Source organism: Trichomonas vaginalis, chromosome I, assembly GCF_026262505.1.
Source record: "Trichomonas vaginalis G3 chromosome I, whole genome shotgun sequence".
Taxonomy (NCBI): domain Eukaryota; phylum Parabasalia; order Trichomonadida; family Trichomonadidae; genus Trichomonas; species Trichomonas vaginalis.
In genome coordinates this window covers 4,574,387-4,596,539 of record NC_067203.1, presented here as the reverse complement: position 1 = coordinate 4,596,539, position 22,153 = coordinate 4,574,387, and the positions used below count along the sequence as shown (strand labels likewise).

At 30.5% G+C, this 22,153-nt stretch overlaps 8 protein-coding genes and 2 pseudogenes across 10 annotated transcripts, besides 1 other annotated feature; 6 read left to right on the top strand and 4 right to left on the bottom strand.

The window, feature by feature from the left end:
- Positions 1–582: 582 nt before the first annotated feature.
- On the top strand, positions 583–819 carry TVAGG3_0928840 (N-acetylmuramoyl-l-alanine amidase family; the record flags this gene model as incomplete). The annotated part of the gene is made up of 1 exon (XM_001330278.1): positions 583–819. One exon carries the CDS (start codon positions 583–585, stop codon positions 817–819), a length of 237 nt encoding a protein of 78 aa, XP_001330313.1.
- A 24-nt stretch (positions 820–843) lies between these two features.
- Positions 844–1,059, bottom strand: TVAGG3_0928830 (uncharacterized protein; the record flags this gene model as incomplete). Its single annotated transcript, XM_001330279.1, has 1 exon — positions 844–1,059. The coding sequence occupies one exon, from the start codon at positions 1,057–1,059 to the stop codon at positions 844–846; it is 216 nt and encodes a 71-aa protein (XP_001330314.1).
- A 69-nt stretch (positions 1,060–1,128) lies between these two features.
- On the top strand, positions 1,129–2,769 carry TVAGG3_0928820 (annotated as a pseudogene). The gene has a single exon. A coding segment is annotated over exon 1 (1,641 nt).
- Positions 2,770–2,919: 150 nt separating this feature from the next.
- Positions 2,920–18,070: a mobile genetic element.
- On the top strand, positions 3,173–3,622 carry TVAGG3_0928810 (uncharacterized protein; the record flags this gene model as incomplete). The annotated part of the gene is made up of 1 exon (XM_001330280.1): positions 3,173–3,622. One exon carries the CDS (start codon positions 3,173–3,175, stop codon positions 3,620–3,622), a length of 450 nt encoding a protein of 149 aa, XP_001330315.1.
- On the top strand, positions 3,663–4,589 carry TVAGG3_0928800 (uncharacterized protein; the record flags this gene model as incomplete). The annotated part of the gene is made up of 1 exon (XM_051252515.1): positions 3,663–4,589. The coding sequence occupies one exon, from the start codon at positions 3,663–3,665 to the stop codon at positions 4,587–4,589; it is 927 nt and encodes a 308-aa protein (XP_051078089.1).
- On the top strand, positions 7,604–8,921 carry TVAGG3_0928790 (annotated as a pseudogene). The gene has a single exon. A coding segment is annotated over exon 1 (1,318 nt).
- On the bottom strand, positions 12,946–14,103 carry TVAGG3_0928780 (uncharacterized protein; the record flags this gene model as incomplete). Its single annotated transcript, XM_051252514.1, has 1 exon — positions 12,946–14,103. One exon carries the CDS (start codon positions 14,101–14,103, stop codon positions 12,946–12,948), a length of 1,158 nt encoding a protein of 385 aa, XP_051078088.1.
- TVAGG3_0928770 (uncharacterized protein) lies at positions 17,040–17,312 on the bottom strand (the record flags this gene model as incomplete). The annotated part of the gene is made up of 1 exon (XM_001330282.2): positions 17,040–17,312. One exon carries the CDS (start codon positions 17,310–17,312, stop codon positions 17,040–17,042), a length of 273 nt encoding a protein of 90 aa, XP_001330317.1.
- On the bottom strand, positions 17,333–17,764 carry TVAGG3_0928760 (uncharacterized protein; the record flags this gene model as incomplete). Its single annotated transcript, XM_051252513.1, has 1 exon — positions 17,333–17,764. The coding sequence occupies one exon, from the start codon at positions 17,762–17,764 to the stop codon at positions 17,333–17,335; it is 432 nt and encodes a 143-aa protein (XP_051078087.1).
- Positions 18,071–20,299: 2,229 nt separating the features above from the next.
- TVAGG3_0928740 (spectrin binding) lies at positions 20,300–22,003 on the top strand (the record flags this gene model as incomplete). The annotated part of the gene is made up of 1 exon (XM_001330283.1): positions 20,300–22,003. The coding sequence occupies one exon, from the start codon at positions 20,300–20,302 to the stop codon at positions 22,001–22,003; it is 1,704 nt and encodes a 567-aa protein (XP_001330318.1).
- Positions 22,004–22,153: the final 150 nt, after the last annotated feature.

Here is a 22,153-nt window from a genome sequence, read left to right as displayed (position 1 = left end):
CTTCAAATCTAGTATGTACGAGAGAATAAAAGAAATTAGAAATAATTATTTTCATGAATGAAAGATTCACTACCATAATGAAATAAAATTTTTTAAAAAATAAACTTTAAAAATTCATGTCTCAGAATCAACATAGAGCTTTAAGAAACTAATGATTATTTGAATTTATGAAATCAATTATTTGATTCATTCTTTCTTCAATCTCTTCTATTCTTTTTGTTAAATCATCTATTTTCATTAATGAGGTGATTCTTGATTGAGGAATAGATTTCAAACTAACCACCCCCTTTATTTTTGAAATTTTGAATCCATCAACTTTAAACATTTTATTCAATTTACACGTTGTCAATTCTTCAAATAATTTTTTATTGTTAGCATAGTAGTCATTAAATTCTTCAACAGATGAAAAAATTTTTATTTCAGTAATTGGTTTAACAACGTTTATTTTTTGTTGAACATTTTCACTTTCATTTATTTCTTCCTCCTCTGTTTCATTTATTTTTAAAATCGGTTTCATTTATCATTAAATAAAAATTAGAATATAAGTGATGAAATATATTTTTAATTAATATTAAATCAGAAATGGCGGCAGGATTCTTTAAAAAATTATGGGATGGAATTAAGAAAGCTGCGGGTTGGGTTCATCAAAAGATTATTAAACCCGTTGCAAACTTTTTGGCACCAGTAGCGAAAACGGCAGGAACTATCATAGGTGGAGTATTAGGTACTAAAGCAGGTAATCCGGCGATGGGAGCACAAGCAGGTAACGCAATTGGTGGAATAGCTGAAGGAATACTTAATAAAATAGGAGGTAGATAGTGGAAAAATAAATAAATATTATTTTTATCTTAGTATCGGTTGAAGTCTTTGATAAACTTTTTCTCCTTTATTTAATATTTCTCTTATTGGGGCAGCTTTTGGTGTTATTGATTCAGCAACGTCACTAATTGCTTCTTTATTCTTAAATATCCAATTTGCTCCTTTCTTCATTGTTTCCCAAACTTTATGCGCTCCTCTTTTTACTTTATCCCATAATTTTTTAAAGAATCCTGCAGCCATAGTTGATTATTTCATTAAAATTAAAAATTCATTTTCATCTTTTAATTTTGATTTTTTATTTAATAATAAATGACGACTAACTATTTGGTGCCAAACACTAAACCGATTAATGGAAATGTGTTTCATTCATTCGAAAAGATAAATGAAATATTCACAAAGAATGACGGTAGAAGATATTATAGAGAACTTGAAAGTTCATGCTATGACTCTGATGCTCCATATTTTGATGATAAACAAACTCATTTAAGAATTACAAATCCAGCTCATGATGTGAATCAATTAGGTGACACATATATTAAACGCAAAGTTAAAGCAACTCTAGTTTCAAATAAAGCTTTCACATGTGATGCCGCTTTTAAATGCATGCGTTTATTCGTTGGTTACAAATCATCAAATCAAAGCTTTAAACAATTAGAAGTAGAAACCGAAAGAGGTGATGCCGGTTATCTTCAGATGGATTGCGCCCGTGAATCTTTCGCATTTGCAACATATAAACCAAAATCAGAAAGGAAAGTTAAAAAGTTTGTTCATTCGTTATATAATAATGTTCAAAAATATGATAACTCAGTATGTGGTAAATATATTGACCCTTCAGAAGTTTTCAAGAACGCAAATGAAGAAGTTGATGTCACTTTTGATATGATTATTCCGGTAAATGATTTGTTAGCATTTCAGGCGTTCGATGATTATCCTAAATCATTTGGTGAAATCATTCTTAAATATTATGTTTTCAGGGATACTTTAGTATTTTGTCAGGTTGACCCGTTAAGAGTTGCTGATTTACAAAATTACGTTTATGAAAAGATAACTGATGAAAATTATGAAAAGATTATGAATCATGTTTATAAATATGATCGCAAATTCCAACAAATCGGACTTCCTGCCAAATTAATTACAAGCTTAGCCGCTACATCTGCTGACGCAAAAGTTGATAACGTTATTATTTCATGCACAAAGATGGAAGTTTTAGAGGATAAATGCATTACACCAGGATACGGTTTAATTGAAGAATCAGTTAAAGCAATACCACGTTTATTCAGTAAGGAAGATCCATTCATGATTCCAGCTCAACATATTGACGTTCGTTCACTAAATGGAGGTTGCATCACTCCTGAAGGTATTAGCTCAGATTTCTCATACGCTCTTCATAATGTTACAGATGTTGTGTTAACATTTCCGAAGAATGCAATGCAAAGAACAGTTTTAGAAAATCCAATGCTTCAAGGTCTTCAGGTCACTATAGATTCCAGAAACTTCCCCGATCAAGCGATGACCACAGTGGGCGACATATTCTTTACACGTATGCTTCAAGCTTCTGATTTAGATGGGTGAATGAATGCACGGAAGAATATGAGGACTCATTAACTAGACCACTGATGATGATTAATGGCACGCCATTAGCTAGAACATGAAAGACCAAACTTCATTCTTATGCACTATTCCAGTTCAACGTGATGGAGCGGGTATATATTCTTTGATGGATTAGAAACTTTCAACTCACAAGTTACATACAAGTGAAAGCTTATCCAATCATTCAGGGTGTATAATGACACTTACTGTTCAAAGGTGACAAATCCTCCTCAGGTTTGGTTTACTAGGACTACATATTGGACATGGACACCGGATGAAGGTTTGAAATATCATCCAACAGGTACACCACCACAGTATAGAAGTTCATATGATGAAATATTGATGAATAGAAATGTTTAAAATTATAAATTTATTTTTGGTTAAATGGATTTAAATTCATCCACCCCTTATGAAGAATTAGCAGGAGTATATAATACATACGTAGATGATATGATTAATGAAGCATTGAGTGATAATAGAAATGCTCTATCTAAGGAAAAATTAATGAAAATTCCATATTCTGAATGTTACTTAAATTCAATCACTGCAGCAATTGGTAAACAAAATAAAGGTAAAACATTAACGATATTAAAACAAATTATCATTATTGCTAACACTTCCCCCCATTCACATGTGTTAATTTATATCAACCGTTCAGGTTCACCTTCAGATGATACATTTGAATCTTTAAAGCATTTAATCAAAATTCCAATTATTTATTTATCACAAGAAGAAGCAGAAGATTATTTAAAAAAACTTTTTAATGTATAAAGAATTATATAATACAATCAAGAAGCAAGGATTAGAGGATAAAATTATTGATAAACAACGGGATGAAATATTTGAAACACTTTCTATTTCAAATTTTGATAGAGAATTTTTGCATTCACTCATTTTTCTAGATGATGCAGTGAAATCAAAACTAATAACAAATGAGAAATCATATTTTAATCAGTTATTAACTCAATGTCGACACATTCAGTGTTCATTCTTCATGGCTGTTCAATACTTCAAAGCATTAAGCACAAACATTAAATCAAATCTATCAACCCTTTTCATTTTCAGTGGGTTTAGTCGTCAACAGTTGAACGTTATGCTTTATCAAGTGAATTTACCAATGAGCATTAATGAACTTTACACACAATATCAGCAATTAGGTGAACATGGAAAAATAATAGTTGATTTAAATAAAGGAAGTGTTAAATTTGATTAACTTTTTATAATTAATTTTTATTTTTTATTTATAATTAAACATGACAGAAATAGCAAATCTTCTACAGGTTCCATTAAAACAAGGGACAAACAAAAGGGGTGCATATAATAGAACTATGAAAGTTCCTGATGGAATGAAAGAATTAGTTCATATTGTTGCTGGTCTTCAAAAAGATGTTAAACAAATGAGAAACGTTTTAACATTACCAGAAGCTCAAGCATATGCCAAACGTCATGGTCCAAATTGGGAAGCACATGAAGCAGACATTACGGGTCCAAATGGAAAACCTGATGGTATAAATGAAGTTTTCGTTACTGATGGTCAAGGTAATATTAAAGTCATAAATGGTTATAAATTAACTATATCTGATTATCCTAAACGTAAAGTATATAATGAACGTTATCCTATGCAATTTGATGAAAATGGAAAAGCTGTTAAACAATACATTAGAGAAGGTGAAAATGGTCCAATTAATTCATACCGTCATAATCCATATTCTTATTTCAATGAAGAATTAAATGCTATTGAAGAGGGACCGGATGGATTACCACGATATTCTAACCAGTTTGATGGTCAATATGCAAATATTAGACCTGAAATTTCAGCTAAGAAATTCTTTAAAGTTGCTTTATTCGATCCAGTTTTCGCAAATGTTAAAGATGAACTTAAACAGCAATTCCAACCAATTATAGTAGCAAGAATTGCATCAGGTGCTTTATCTCAAGCATTCAAAGATTTAATTAAGAAACCATTATATCAGCAACGAGGTTTAACTTATGATTTAGTTAAGGAATCAGATAAAAGAAAAATTGAGAAATCAAATGATTATAGGGTTGTTAGATTCCCGACGATAGGTGTCTTGGAAGATTTGCCTGGTGTCATCATAGTGTCTTTAAATCAAAAATTTTATTTTGGAGTTAGTTTTATTGATTTTTCAATAAAAAACATTTCTAAAACAAGAAAATAAAACGATAAAATATTTATATTTTATATAAGGATCTTATATATTTAAAATAAATATCATTTTATTTTTTTCATTGGTGTCTGTCAAACCATAATACACTATTCAAAAATTCAATGTGTCTTGCGGTTTCAAAAGACACCTTCAAATTGAACGATAGCACAGACACTATTGAATTTTACCCATTGTATTTAGTTTTTACCCTTTTTATTTTTAAGAATTAATGACTGAAACAGCCGTTTTGCTATGACCTCAATCACTTTTATTTATTATTTTAAATATTATTTAATTTTATTATTTGAATAGGCCAACTTATATTTGAGAAGCTCAATTTGAGACCACTTAATACATTGAAATATCATAAATATTGAAATATTAAAAAGTGTATTTCAAAATATTGAAATTATAAAAATTTATAATACTGAAATTGAGACAAATTAATAAATTCAATGTGTTTTTTTTGAAATAACTCTCAAATATTATTTTTTTGTTTATTTAATGATGAATAAATATGATTGCTTTAGTCAATCATAAAAACTAATTTAAGTTTAAAATAATGAAAGGATAATTTGATCGTTTTTTAAAATACAATTATTTTTGATGATTTGCAAGAATCTTTGAAAAGAATATAATATAGGTTCTATTTTTGTAAAATTTATCCAAATCATGTATTACATAAATTACGATTAAAACGATGAAAGAACCAAAAAGTGTGTTTTGTGTTTTGTTGTTGCGTGTTGGATGCGGGATCCTGTTATTTCCGAAATCGACAAAAAATTTGGAAATTTAATTTCCGAAATCGAAATTATATTAATGTTTTTAATATTCTTATATCAAAAGGATTAAAGTTCATTAAGAGAAAAACAATTCTTCTCCTTCAATCTATTGGCGCATTTATTTCTACACGCCAATAAGGAAGGGAAAATTATAAGACACCATGGTGTCTTCAAAACGCTAATTTTTGATATTTTTAACAACCCTAAATGATTATAAGAATGCAATTAATGAATATATTCGGTCTATTAATTTCGATGAAAATGCTAAAAATCAACTTCATGAACAAATACAGGAAATAATAGATTCAAAAGTTCCAGCAAAATAAAAGTTTAAATATATTTTTTTTATTCGAATATAAATGAGAAGACGTTTCACTAGTCAAAAGAACACTAACGCAAAAGCAGAGATTACGGTTGGTTATAACGTAAATGATGATAAATCACGAATTATTCAAAATGTTAAAGTTAATGTTAGCCCGAATTAACAAGGTCAGCAACTCAACCAAATTTATTAACTCGTGACTTACCGAAGAATGAGGAGAATGAGAAAACCATGAGAATGGGACCCAATCATTTTATCGAACCGATAAAACCTGTTGAATTCCCACTTATCCAACATACCCCACCTTTTTCATCAAACATCGAGACCCATATAAAATAGACATTAATTCAGAATTAATGAAAATTTACCGTGATATAATAATTAATAATTATGATTCAATAATAAATTTAATTGACCAATCCTGTTTAATTATTTTACCTTATGAATCATTAATTCACATTATCGCCATTCTTTGTGATGTTCAAGATTCAGACGTTAAGATTCAATTTTTCATAGATGATGAGGTTTCATGCTGCGGAACAGTTGCAAAAATAAATCCTATAAAGGATATTAGCACAATTAAGATATCAAGAACGGAACAACAACTGAACTTCATTTAACATATAATGATATTTATAATAAAATAGTTGATGAATATAAAATATCACTTGAAAAATTCTTTGTTAAGGCTATTTAATATTCAAGCATTAACATTATTGAATAATAATCCTTGAATCATAATCGATAATAATTGACCTTTCACCAGTTTCTATCGTTTGTTTTATTTCTTTTTGTTCCCCACTATCTGGATCGGTCATTGTAATTGTTTTTGTTATAGTATCAGCTTTATCTTTAACTTCAATCTTTTTTCCATCGGGATATTTAAACCAAAATTCCAAAAATTCGATATTGTCAATCTGTTCATATTTTAATCTATCAATTACATTTTAATACCATCTGAAAATCTTATGAAATGGTCATTATATGGGTTGATTGAACTAAATTTGAATGAAGTGAAATATAACCTGTTGATGAATATGACATTGACTCATATTTTCTGAAAACACTAAAATTTATAACATGAATGAATTTCTTATTCGTTGAATTTATGAATTCTTGAGGTAATCTTATTCTAGTTTTATTTATCACTGGAAAATAACGCTTTACCATATTTTTAATCGTAATAAAAATGTCAATTATCAATATTATTTCGATAATAAACTGTGAATTAAATTTAACAGTTAGCGGAATTTATAATGTTACTCTCGTTTCTGTGAGTGGTAAATTTAATCCCATTCTTTTTAGACCCTTCAGATTATATATCATTTATTAAAGATGACCATGAAAAACGTATGATATGTATATAAATAATGTGATAGCGAAATGGGATATTAACATGATTTTAAGTTATTTAAATGAATCATTTATCGTATGGTATGAAGAAAATTTTAAATCAAAACCTGATAAACTTTTTGAACTTGATGAAATAAATAACCTTATTAAATTCCCGCTGAAAATTAAATTTTGTACTCCTCATCTTCGTTCATTGTTGGGAATATTAAATTTTGAAAAAGATTTGGGGATGTTTTGTATTCTGACACTGGTTCCAATTTCATTTTAATCAAAATGTGATAAAGTTAATACCCCAATGAGATTTTCACATCAAACATTAGACCCCAACTCTTACCATCAATACAAAACATTTTATCCATCAACTTAAACACATTTCTTTATCATATCCGTTTCAATTATCCGGGAATTCATTTATTCTTCATTCAAAAGATTTATCAAATATTAAATTTAGAATAACTGACCTATTTGATTGTGATTTAAAATTTATGAATGAAATATTATGGCAATTTCAAATAGAAAAAATAGCTGATGAGATAACAGATTAAATATTTATTTTTAAATCATAATAAATGATTAAACAACAGCAACCACAGCAACTTAAGGCGCAAAGCACCCAGGTCCTTCAAACCATTACATATGCCATATATGCATATAATTCAAAGACGGCAGAACAAACGCAAAGGTTGAAATATGGAGATTTGGAGATAGTATTGAAAAATGACCATTTCGAATTCGTTTGCAAAGGTGGTGCAGTGATATCAAATATAAAAGAAATTTTATTTATGAATTCAAAAATTAAAGGAATAACGGATGATATAACATCAATTCCACCAGAAGAACAGAGATATTACGCATTAAATGCATTTCCTAAAGTTTTGAAGATTGGAAGATTTAATTTAAATGAGGAATTCATAGAGGGTTTCCTAAATGACATAATGAAGAAAGCAGATAAGGAATATGTGGATAGTGAGTTAGAGAAGAAAGTAGATAAGGAATATGTGGATGAAAAAGATAATGAAATTAAAGAAAGGGTTGAATGGTATCATGAATGGACATCAAAGATTTTTAAAACTAAAGCTGATACAGGATGGGTTTCAGGATGTTTAGACCTTAAAGCGGATAAAACATATGTTAACGATGAGTTAGAGAAGAAGGCAAATTTGGTTTATGTTGATGAAAAAGATAATGAAATTAAAGAAAGGGTTGAATGGTATCATGAATGGACATCAAAGACTTTTAAAGTTAAAGCCGATACAGGATGGGTTTCAGGATGTTTAGACCTTAAAGCGGATAAAACATATGTTAACGATGAGTTAGAGAAGAAGGCGGATAAAACATATGTTAACGAAATATACCAAAGTTTGATAGGAACAAAAAATATTGAAACTATTGTTGGTGATTTTTCTGTCAATGAAGAAAATAAATATTTTAGATGGCAGTTTGTACACTCCTTAAAAAATGGTACACAGTGTAAACTCATTCCGAAAAATAACAATGAAATGTATGTAAGCTATAAAAAGAATGATGGTACACAAGTTAAAGTTCCATTAGACAACAACTGCTACTTAAACTTATATGGAGACGAACAAAAGAAATATTTAAGAGTTTATGAAATGGTAGATATGACATTGCCTGACCCAGCTCCAGCACCATATTATTATGACTATGGAGATGACGACAGAACACCACATGTAGATGAACAAAAGCTAACATTATATTTAGATTATTATAGATATAAAAGATATAATGCAATAGAAAAAAACGAGAATAGTATATTATTATACAGATGACAGAAATAAATATTATAGTCAAGATTTTACCTACCCTGAAAACATAAGATTATATTATAAAAAATATTCTGACACAAACCAGAAGAAACCAGAAATAGTTGCACTATATTTTAAGTTCAAAAGAGACAATCCTATAATATCTCATATGTTTAATTTAATGAACCCAGTAGGTTCTATTTATACATCTATGGATGCAAGAGGTCCTCAAGTAATGTTTGGTGTTGGTGCATGGGAACAAATAGTTGACAGGTTTTTGTATTGTGCAAAACTCTTCAAAGGAAACAGGTGGAAGTAAAACGATTTCAGGTGAAAATTTACCTGCACACAGTCACTACATAGATTTAAGCACATCTCAAGCAGGTTGGCATAGGCATAGATATTGGGATTGGTCAGGAATGACAAAAGGTAAAGGATATGATGTTAAAGACGACGTTAAGTTTGCTATAAATTGTTACTGGAGTGACACTCAGGGAGAAGGAAACCATACACATTTCGTTTCAGGATATACACAAACAACGGGACAAAGTAAAGAATACATGCCACCATTTATGACAGTTTACGCATGGTATAGAGTTCAATGAACGCTCAATGTTTGTGAAACAAACTTTAGAACGGATTGAAAGTCCTGAGCTCCAAAAGAGTGAACGGCATAATTTAAATTTTTATTTTTATCATAAATGACAAAATTAATTAAGCCAACTATTTCTAAATTAATGATACCAATGAAATCATTTCATGGAGTACTTATCCCAGGTTCTTCACAATTAGCCGGGGCAAGTGTTGTGACTCAAGGTGGAACAGTAGTGAATCCATTCAAATTATTAACTAAAGATGAACTTAATAAAATGATGATAAAATGATGATAAAATAACTGATAACAAAATTTTATTTCACTGTCACCATGTCACCATGTCACCAGGTCATTTAACTTCTCTGAAAAAATGAGACAACATGACATTTTGACAACACAGGAGGATGGCAGTTATGAATTATTTTTGAAGAACTGAAGGTGTCACCATGTCACCATGTCACCAGGTTAATTAACTTCTCTGAAAAAATGAGACAACATGACATTTTGACAACACAGGAGGATGGCAGTTATGAATTATTTTTGAAGAACTGAAGGTATCACCATGTCACCATGTCACCAGGTCATTTAACTTCTCTGAAAAAATGAGACAACATGACATTTTGACAACACAGGAGGATGGCAGTTATGAATTATTTTTGAAGAACTGAAGGTGTCACCATGTCACCATGTCACCAGGTCATTTAACTTCTCTGAAAAAATGAGACAACATGACATTTTGACAACACAGGAGGATGGCAGTTATGAATTATTTTTGAAGAACTGAAGGTGTCACCATGTCACCATGTCACCAGGTCATTTAACTTCTCTGAAAAAATGAGACAACATGACATTTTGACAACACAGGAGGATGGCAGTTATGAATTATTTTTGAAGAACTGAAGGTGTCACCATGTCACCATGTCACCAGGTTAATTAACTTCTCTGAAAAAATGAGACAACATGACATTTTGACAACACAGGAGGATGGCAGTTATGAATTATTTTTGAAGAACTGAAGGTATCACCATGTCACCATGTCACCAGGTCATTTAACTTCTCTGAAAAAATGAGACAACATGACATTTTGACAACACAGGAGGATGGCAGTTATGAATTATTTTTGAAGAACTGAAGGTATCACCATGTCACCATGTCACCAGGTCATTTAACTTCTCTGAAAAAATGAGACAACATGACATTTTGACAACACAGGAGGATGGCAGTTATGAATTATTTTTGAAGAACTGAAGGTATCACCATGTCACCATGTCACCAGGTCATTTAACTTCTCTGAAAAAATGAGACAACATGACATTTTGACAACACAGGAGGATGGCAGTTATGAATTATTTTTGAAGAACTGAAGGTGTCACCATGTCACCAGGTCATTTAACTTCTCTGAAAAAATGAGACAACATGACATTTTGACAACACAGGAGGATGGCAGTTATGAATTATTTTTGAAGAACTGAAGGTGTCACCATGTCACCATGTCACCAGGTCATTTAACTTCTCTGAAAAAATGAGACAACATGACATTTTGACAACACAGGAGGATGGCAGTTATGAATTATTTTTGAAGAACTGAAGGTGTCACCATGTCACCATGTCACCAGGTTAATTAACTTCTCTGAAAAAATGAGACAACATGACATTTTGACAACACAGGAGGATGGCAGTTATGAATTATTTTTGAAGAACTGAAGGTATCACCATGTCACCATGTCACCAGGTCATTTAACTTCTCTGAAAAAATGAGACAACATGACATTTTGACAACACAGGAGGATGGCAGTTATGAATTATTTTTGAAGAACTGAAGGTATCACCATGTCACCATGTCACCAGGTCATTTAACTTCTCTGAAAAAATGAGACAACATGACATTTTGACAACACAGGAGGATGGCAGTTATGAATTATTTTTGAAGAACTGAAGGTATCACCATGTCACCATGTCACCAGGTCATTTAACTTCTCTGAAAAAATGAGACAACATGACATTTTGACAACACAGGAGGATGGCAGTTATGAATTATTTTTGAAGAACTGAAGGTGTCACCATGTCACCATGTCACCAGGTCATTTAACTTCTCTGAAAAAATGAGACAACATGACATTTTGACAACACAGGAGGATGGCAGTTATGAATTATTTTTGAAGAACTGAAGGTGTCACCATGTCACCATGTCACCAGGTCATTTAACTTCTCTGAAAAAATGAGACAACATGACATTTTGACAACACAGGAGGATGGCAGTTATGAATTATTTTTGAAGAACTGAAGGTATCACCATGTCACCATGTCACCAGGTCATTTAACTTCTCTGAAAAAATGAGACAACATGACATTTTGACAACACAGGAGGATGGCAGTTATGAATTATTTTTGAAGAACTGAAGGTATCACCATGTCACCATGTCACCAGGTCATTTAACTTCTCTGAAAAAATGAGACAACATGACATTTTGACAACACAGGAGGATGGCAGTTATGAATTATTTTTGAAGAACTGAAGGTATCACCATGTCACCATGTCACCAGGTCATTTAACTTCTCTGAAAAAATGAGACAACATGACATTTTGACAACACAGGAGGATGGCAGTTATGAATTATTTTTGAAGAACTGAAGGTGTCACCATGTCACCATGTCACCAGGTCATTTAACTTCTCTGAAAAAATGAGACAACATGACATTTTGACAACACAGGAGGATGGCAGTTATGAATTATTTTTGAAGAACTGAAGGTGTCACCATGTCACCATGTCACCAGGTCATTTAACTTCTCTGAAAAAATGAGACAACATGACATTTTGACAACACAGGAGGATGGCAGTTATGAATTATTTTTGAAGAACTGAAGGTGTCACCATGTCACCATGTCACCAGGTCATTTAACTTCTCTGAAAAAATGAGACAACATGACATTTTGACAACACAGGAGGATGGCAGTTATGAATTATTTTTGAAGAACTGAAGGTGTCACCATGTCACCATGTCACCAGGTCATTTAACTTCTCTGAAAAAATGAGACAACATGACATTTTGACAACACAGGAGGATGGCAGTTATGAATTATTTTTGAAGAACTGAAGGTGTCACCATGTCACCATGTCACCAGGTCATTTAACTTCTCTGAAAAAATGAGACAACATGACATTTTGACAACACAGGAGGATGGCAGTTATGAATTATTTTTGAAGAACTGAAGGTGTCACCATGTCACCAGGTCATTTAACTTCTCTGAAAAAATGAGACAACATGACATTTTGACAACACAGGAGGATGGCAGTTATGAATTATTTTTGAAGAACTGAAGGTGTCACCATGTCACCATGTCACCAGGTCATTTAACTTCTCTGAAAAAATGAGACAACATGACATTTTGACAACACAGGAGGATGGCAGTTATGAATTATTTTTGAAGAACTGAAGGTATCACCATGTCACCATGTCACCAGGTCATTTAACTTCTCTGAAAAAATGAGACAACATGACATTTTGACAACACAGGAGGATTAATGCAAAAATAAATTCCAATCATACTTTATAAAGCATCATTTACAGGTATTTCATCGTCAGTAAATGAATCCTCATTATCGTTTGGTTCAACCTGTTTATATAATCCTTTCATTTCTTCTTTCAAAACATAACACCATGTTTGTTTATCGTCTATTCTTCTCTGTTTCCTATCACATTTATCCTTAATGCTCATTTGGAAATTCTTGTCTTTCATGTCTGATGGTTTGCAGAATAGAGCATTTTTACATATCATACCTGCACACAATTCATCATAATGTGTATTTATCCATACATCTAAAGGATTTGTTGATAATTCTATTAAATCTTGTTTGGCTTCAGTCATCGGTATGATTCGTACATTAAATGATGAAAGGTCATATTGCATAAAATATGTTAAAAGGTTATCATAAAATTCCTTTGTGCATGAATCCATTAAATTCTTGAAGTAATCAAATTGACCCTTGAATTTACCATTAACTCTTAAAACTACGTATCTTCTGTCTCCAACATCAATTTTGACGGGGTAGACGTTATTAGTTACGAAAATGAAATTGGCAACATTCTGAGCTGTTCTTCTGGGTTGATTCTTTTCATTAATTCTAATCTCATTATCCGTAATAATTGATTTCAAAGCGTTGAAGTTTGCGAGTCTGTCTTCACCTACATTCTTGAGTTCATTAAGTACAAGAAACATTTTATTCTCAACTACTGAATTGAAATTACCCGTTAGCTCACCTATTTCAGTAATGTTTTTACATGAATAACCAGCGAGAAGTTCAGAAATAATGTCTGTGAATCTGTTTTTACCTGTTCCCTGAAGTCCTTTCAAAATAATTGCTGTTTCATTCTTGATTCCGGGATGTTGAATCATTGATGCAATCCAGCTGAGTAGATATTTATACACTTCATCGTTATTATCACAAATGGCTTCTTTAATGAAATCCATAAACATCTCAATTTTTGAGTAATCAGGCTTTTCGAGAACGTTGTATTTATAACCTTGAAACGTTGAGAAAACATCTGGGGAATCAGATTTAAAGCAAACACCCTTAACGGTTAATGAGGATAATTGATTTAGTAGTACATCCCATGCTGTTATGGTCTTACCTTCTTCTTTAAATAATTTAATCATTTTGAGTGACTCTTTCATGTTTGACTGAAGAACGAATGATATTTGATTCATTTTGTCGTGTATGTTGTAATCTTTTTGAATGAAATATTTATTTCCACAATCTACAAAACGGATTACACGTGATAAATCCTCAATTACTTCAGAACTGTTTTTATACTGATGATTTTCAGCTTTACGTCTAATATCTGTTATCAAAAACGAGTCATCAAGTTTGATATCAAATGTTATTTTTGGCTTACGTAATAAAGGTAAAACATATTCATCATAATATTCCTTTTGATATAGTTTTAGAATCTTTACCAAAACAAATGGAGAAGTCATTAAATGTGCATATCTACTACGTGCTTTTTCAAAATTACTTTTTGCATTTTCAGTTAAACTGCAGAAGTTATAAACGTTATCGTATGCTTCATTAATCAAATGATTAGGTAACGAATTAATAGCTTGAAACAGTGTGAATAATGTAACTTCTTTTTCTAAATTCATGTTTCCACCGTCATTATGTACTTCAAAATCACAGATGCCATCAACTATGCTTTGAGCTAGTTTATCGTCAATGTTTACATCTTTGTTTTCATTCATAATAGTCTTTATTTCTTCGTTCTTCTGTTCAACTCTTACCTTAATATTCAAATCATTTAATATATCATTCACTGTTCTAGTTAATGTTGAATCATAACTTCCACGAATGAATGAGTATTATTGATTGGTTCTGTTGCATTCTTGCGAACTCTTGAATCAGCCATAACCACTAATGAACGCTTTGAATCATCCATAGAAGTCATTATGTCAATATCATAATCATTGCAGGAATAACATTTAATCATTCTGTTCGAAACTGCATAGAAGAAATTAGTGTTGCAATAAATGTGAAGACCTCCTGAAGCGGTTTTAACGATAACATCTTTATCCGAAAGTTTTGATAAAATGTCTTTTCTAACTGTTTCTTTAAGTTCATCATTGTACGATTTATTGATATCAACATCTATAATCGTTAAATTTGATATTTTATTTACTAATAAAGCTGTACCAGTTTTCCTTCCTCTTCCTCCATCATGTTTGAGGTAGTTATGTAAATCAATCTTGTTTTCACCAATTCTTTCGTTGAGGGTTTTAGTTTCTGCCACAACTAATTCCTCAGCTAATGAATCAATAACTTGTTCATCAGAAATGATAAAGTTACTGTTGTTGTTTGTTGCCGTCATTTATATAGGAATAAAAATAATTTTAAAACTAACTTTATTTTTGGACTGCATCATATTTCCAGGACTGTTGTCAAAATGTCATGTTGTCTCATTTTTTCAGAGAAGTTAAATGACCTGGTGACATGGTGACATGGTGACACCTTCAGTTCTTCAAAAATAATTAATTATTGAATAACCTGAAAACATTAACGTAAACATTAACGTAAACATTTATTTCCAGGACTGTTGTCAAAATGTCATGTTGTCTCATTTTTTCAGAGAAGTTAAATGACCTGGTGACATGGTGACATGGTGATACCTTCAGTTCTTCAAAAATAATTCATAACTGCCATCCTCCTGTGTTGTCAAAATGTCATGTTGTCTCATTTTTTCAGAGAAGTTAAATGACCTGGTGACATGGTGACATGGTGACACCTTCAGTTCTTCAAAAATAATTCATAACTGCCATCCTCCTGTGTTGTCAAAATGTCATGTTGTCTCATTTTTTCAGAGAAGTTAAATGACCTGGTGACATGGTGACATGGTGACACCTTCAGTTCTTCAAAAATAATTCATAACTGCCATCCTCCTGTGTTGTCAAAATGTCATGTTGTCTCATTTTTTCAGAGAAGTTAAATGACCTGGTGACATGGTGACATGGTGATACCTTCAGTTCTTCAAAAATAATTAATTATTGAATAACCTGAAAACCATTAACGTAAACATTATTTTTGTCTGAAAAATGACCAAATTTCACGAATTCATAACGTATATCACGTTAATTTTTTTCTAAGAAAATTTTTTATTTTGTATGTAAAGACAGTAATGACAAACATTGAGTTTGAAACAGTTAGAAAGATTGACAATGACACCAAAGTGGTTAGAATAGGTGATTTAAACGTAAGATACTCAAAGAAATACAACAAATATTCTTTGTCAGACATTATAACACCATCTGGAAAGAAAACAAAGGACTGGGTTAGAATTGCTTCAACTCAGAAAATTTTGACAAGAAATCCTGAGCTTATGATATCAGTAGCATTTCATGGAACAAGAGCATATCTTATAGACAAAAGTCTTATACCAATAGTTTTGTTATGGTTAGACCCAGTTGTTGGATATAACTTCATAACTTATGGTTCATTCGATACGGAACGTTGCAGTGAAGGCTTACTTTACATCGTTCAGAAACCGAAGGACTTCAATACAAAAAGATATAAGATAGGAAGAACATATAATATATCTCAAAGATATGACAGTACAGTCAATAGAGTCAAGGTTGTGTTCGTTAATGATATGAGAGCTGCAGAAACAGAACTACTTGAAAAGTTTGAGAAAATGTATGGTGCTCCCATGAAAGGTAAAGAAACGTTTGAAGTAGATGAGATAGATAAAGCTATAAAATTATTTGACGAAGTTGCTGAAAAATACATGTAAAGCGTTTATTTTTGGTCTTTTGTGAAAGTCAGAAAATAAAGTTAGTTTTAAAATTATTTTTATTTTGTATGAAATGACAGTAATGTCAACATCAGAGAAGAATAGACGGTAAACAAACATGGTGTTATGATTTGAATTAATTATTGAATAACCTGAAAACCATTAACGATAAAATAACTGATAACAAAGTTTTATTTTTATATAAATGGATACCCCACAAGCTCAAAATTTACCACGAATCATAACAAGGGAGGAAACGATAAAAATGATGCGAGAACTTGCTAAAAATAACAAACCACTAAAACTGAGAAAATGTGGTTATGCAGTAATGATGGAAAGAGAGATGTTGTCAAAGAAAAATAAAAATTAAATTTGGATTGAGTTTAAAAATTCATCTTTATTAAATTCATCTCTTCCAATCAATTTATTTATTCTATTAAATTCTTTTATTTTTGCTTCACTCAGTTTAATGATTGAACGATAAGTTTCTAATTTTTCGATTATTTCTTTCCTCTCTTCATCGTTTTCAACCCCACCACATTGCGGCTTCTTTTTGTAATAGCATATTTTTGATTTAATTCTGTTTAATTTCTTTTTATATTCATCGTCTGGACTCTTGGCTGCTTCGTTGTCACCCATTTCTTACGAAATAAAAAAAATTAAATATTATTTAAATATAATGGAGTAATAAAATAAATCGGAATTTCTATTAATTTATTGTCAACTTCAACTAATGCATTGCCGTTAATATATCTAACAAATTCAGCTATTGTGTCAAATCTTCGTCTTCTTTTTGTCATTGATTTATTAGTTTTTCCATAATCGAGATGAATCAAAACTTTATCCCCTTGTTTAAAATTCATGAGCCCCGAATTAATTTGTTCACGTTTAACATCATTCAACCTTTCCATTTGCTTTCTAATATATTCCCATTCTTTTGAAATATCATTTTTCATTTCCACTGGTTTCATGTTTATAGTTCTATGCCATGTATTATTGTAATAATATACTAACTGTTGTATGATGGAGTCATGATTTCCATCCCAGTATATCCGACCGTTAACCCCTAACGCATCTCTAAGAGTTCTCATTACCGCATCAACCATTTTATTATGAAACGTATATGGAGAAGATGAGAAGTAAAAATTAATTTGTGGGAAATAATGAATCATAGTTGCCTGAAATCCTTTATCACTATCACCCCTGATATTATCTACTCTTTCATGATCTAGTAAGTATTGAATAGCTCTTCTTGTTTCCTGTTCTGTTTTCCCTTTCACTGGAATGCAATATAAATATCTAGTGTTAATGTTAATGGCAAATAAATAAGTAACGTTTCCTTTTAAATATTCTAAATGATCGATTTCGTATGAATATGGATATGGAGCAAATGAAGGGCGACTAAATTTTTCCTTTAACGGTTGAATTTTCGGGTCAGTTGGTTTATTTAATATCTTGAAACCCTTTTTAAAATCTTTTTGCTTCTTTAATGTTTGAAATGGATATAATAAAGTGAATGATGAAGGATTAACTGAAGGAGGAGGTGGTTTTGGTATTGCAGGTACTGTCGTTGGAGGTTTTGGTGTTGCAGGTACTGTCGTTGGAGGTTTTGGTGTTGCAGGTACTGTCGTTGGAGGTTTTGGTGTTGCAAGTGGTTTAATTTTATCTGCTTTGATTTTGGAATTCATTCCCCCCTTCATTAATTCTGGATGTATTCTATTCATTTGTTTTAAATATGCTGTATATAAAGGTTTGATATACTTTCCCGCTTCGAGTTTATGTTGAAGGATGAATTCCAAAAGTTGATCTTCATTTAAAAGTCGGGCTGAATATGGTTTAACTAATGAATCATAAATTAAAGCTTGTGCATCATTTATGGTCTGAAGGACCTGGGCGTTTTGTTCCTTTTGTTTTTGCGGCTCAGGATTATATAAATTATATAATTCATCAATATCTTCTTCTGTTAATACTTTATTTTTGAAATCTTTCAATTGTTTAAGTTGTGATTTAGTTTTTCCCTTTGTATATTCATTATTTTTAATTTTGTCTTTAATTTTAGAAATTATTCTATCATGATATTTCAAAAATTCATTATCATAATATGAATAATAATATTCCATATCATCACCCGTTATATTGTTATCATAGTCTTGGAGATATGCTTTTAAATCATAATAACTAAGAAAATTTTGATTAAATATTAAATCATCAATTAAAATTTTTAAATCTGTGTTATTCATTTATATAAAAATAAAATAAATGTTTAAGGGTGCCCACCTCTTTGATCAAGAATCAAAACCATCATTAACGGTTCCTTTTGTCTCTTCTGTGGTATTTCATTAAAAAATAAAGTTTTAAATTGTATTAAATAAATGGCATACAACATCCATTTTCACAACATACAGCCTTAGTACAAAAAATAAACGTTGTTAAACCAATTACTGAAATAAAAATTTTTTCATCTGTTGAAGAATTTAATGACTACTATGCTAACAATAAAAAATTATTTGAAGAATTGACAACGTGTAAATTGAATAAAATGTTTAAAGTTGATGGATTCAAAATTTCAAAAATAAAGGGGGTGGTTAGTTTGAAATCTATTCCTCAATCAAGAATCACCTCATTAATGAAAATAGATGATTTAACAAAAAGAATAGAAGAGATTGAAGAAAGAATGAATCAAATAATTGATTTCATAAATTCAAATAATCATTAGTTTCAATTTCTTTTTCTCGTTTATGAGGTCTTTGATTATGACTCCATTGATTCCATGAAATTAAATATTCTTTATCATTATATTTATACCTCATTAGCTTATTTTGGCTTTCATATTCATTTAATAATTCACAGTCTTCCTTTTTAAATTGAAGTTTAACCCATTCAGGATTTAAACAATGTTTAATTAATCGCGGAATATCTGACATCATCTATATATAGCTTCTTTTATAAAAGATAAAAAATAAATTATTTTAAAATTAATGTTAATTTTTTAAAATGTGTTTATAAATAAATATATTTTAATGCATCGTCTATATATAGATGTAACAAAAAAAGTCACACAACCCTTCCTATCCTACTACTTTGCCTCAAAATAGGCAGATCAATGATATTTCAACTTAAAATTGCAGTATATTCATCACCATATAATATCATACTCATGTTTTAAGATTTTTATCAGGATTTGATTTCAATAGAAAAAAATTGATCGCGATATTTTAAGTGACAGTAATGCTTATCATCTAGTGTAGTAAAGAGGACATTTGGGAGACAATCAGGCCAAAACAAATTATGTTTAAATCTCGATGTTTAAAAATCTTTTTGGTTTAATAATTTTATGAGTTTCTTGTTTAATAGTACTTACAAACCATGTGTATAGATCTTAAATAAGTAAATACTGCTATTCATTTTGGGAATTTCTGTTTATATTAGGAAATTGAGAACAAAATAGATCATTGAATGCTTTGTTATTATGTGTATAATCTGAGATTCAAATTTCGGAGTATTATCTTCTATTTGGAAACAGTATTGTAGAAAATACGTATCTATTTTATTGTTCCCCAATATTTCATACGTAATTTTAGTACTATTGTTGAAAACTATTAATAATATTATCAATAAAAAAAATCATGAGCGTTGACTATTCAAAACCATATACTGACTTTATAGAAGCTTTTGAAAAACTTTTCAGTATTAAACCTGATAAATCTGTTGAAGATCTGTACAATACAATAACAAATGTCTTGATTTCTAAATACAAACTTTCGGGATATCGCATTTCAAAGATTATTCTTACGGCAATTCAATACAATTATGCTTCTACAGAGATATACATTAAAATTCTCGAGCTTCTCGGCTTCAAAAATAATAACATTTGTAAATTGGATTTTCCATTAGAAGGTTCGATCGAATATATTCTTATGCATGATCAAATTGATAAATTTAAAGAATATATTTCTCAAAAAAATATTAATAACAATGACACAATTCTTGAAATTCCAATGTTGAAAATCAAAAATTATTCAATTCACGATGAATTTGAAGATCTCAAAACTCTTAGCAATTTATCAATTGTTAAGCATAGAGTATCTTTTGCTTACTTGTCATTAATTAAAGCATGTGCTTATTTCGGGTCCGTCAATATTTTCAAATTTTTATTTTCAAATTTATATTCTAAATTAGACAATAAATGTCTTAGACTTGCAATTATCGGAAGAAATACAGACATCATTAACGATTGCTTGAAAGACAATGCGATGGATAGCGAATGTCTTAGAGATATTGTAAAATGTCATAATAATGAAATGCTTTCATACGTTTTAGACAGACAGATATTTACAATTCAAGATTTCGCAGTAAATAATTCGATTGGTACAAATATTTATGAAGATATTATCAAATATCAAAACCTGAAGGCTGTATTTCTGCTTTTCGCGAAAGAAAAAAACTTTATTGTTCCATGGTGCGCTGTATTTCCACAAACGAATGAGCTTCTAATGAAAGAAAAACTTTCTCTGGACAAAGTTACTTGGCGGAAATTGGATATTTTCCATTACGCATTCAAATCTAAAAATGTGGATATTTGCAGATATTTATTAGATTCCAATAGTATTGACGTCAATAAAAAGTCTATAGATGAAAAAACTTATCTTCATTATGCAGTAATGAAAGATTGCCTTGATATTGCTGATCTATTAATTTCTCATGGTATTGATATCAATGCAAAAGATTATCATGGTATAACACCACTTCATTGTGCTGTGATCAACGATAAAATAAGAATGGTTGAATTTCTTATTTGGCATGGGGCTGATATCAATACAAAAGATTATCATGGGAAAACACCAATTCATTATGCAGTTGGTAAAAATAACATAAGAATAGTAAAATCTCTTATTTCTCATGGTGCTGATATCAATTCTAAAGATTATGATTACAAAACACCACTTCATTATTCAGTTGATAAAGTAACCTTCATTGAAATTATTGAATTTCTTATTTCACATGGTGCTGATATCAATTCAGAAGATTGTGAAGGGAAAACACCATTTAATTATTTAATTCACAATGAATTTAATCCAGAAAAATTAGAACTTCTTCTATCACATGGTGCTAATATCGATTCAAAAGATCATAAAGGGAACATGTCATTTCAATATATAGCTTTTGTTGGATTTAGCCAAGAACGATTAAAATTTCTTTTAATGCATGGTGCTAATATCAACTTAAAAGACCAATGTGGTAAAACATCACTTCATTATTCAGCTATGGATGAATCAAGCCCAGAAAAATTTAAATTTCTAATTACAAATGGTGCTGATATCAATGCATAAGATGATGAAGGGAAAACACCACTGCATTATGCAGTTGGATACCGAAATCAAAATGTACAACTTCTTATTTCACATGGTGCTAATGTTAATGCAAAGGATTGTGATGGGAATACACCACTTCATTATGCGACAATCTCCAATAATTCAGAG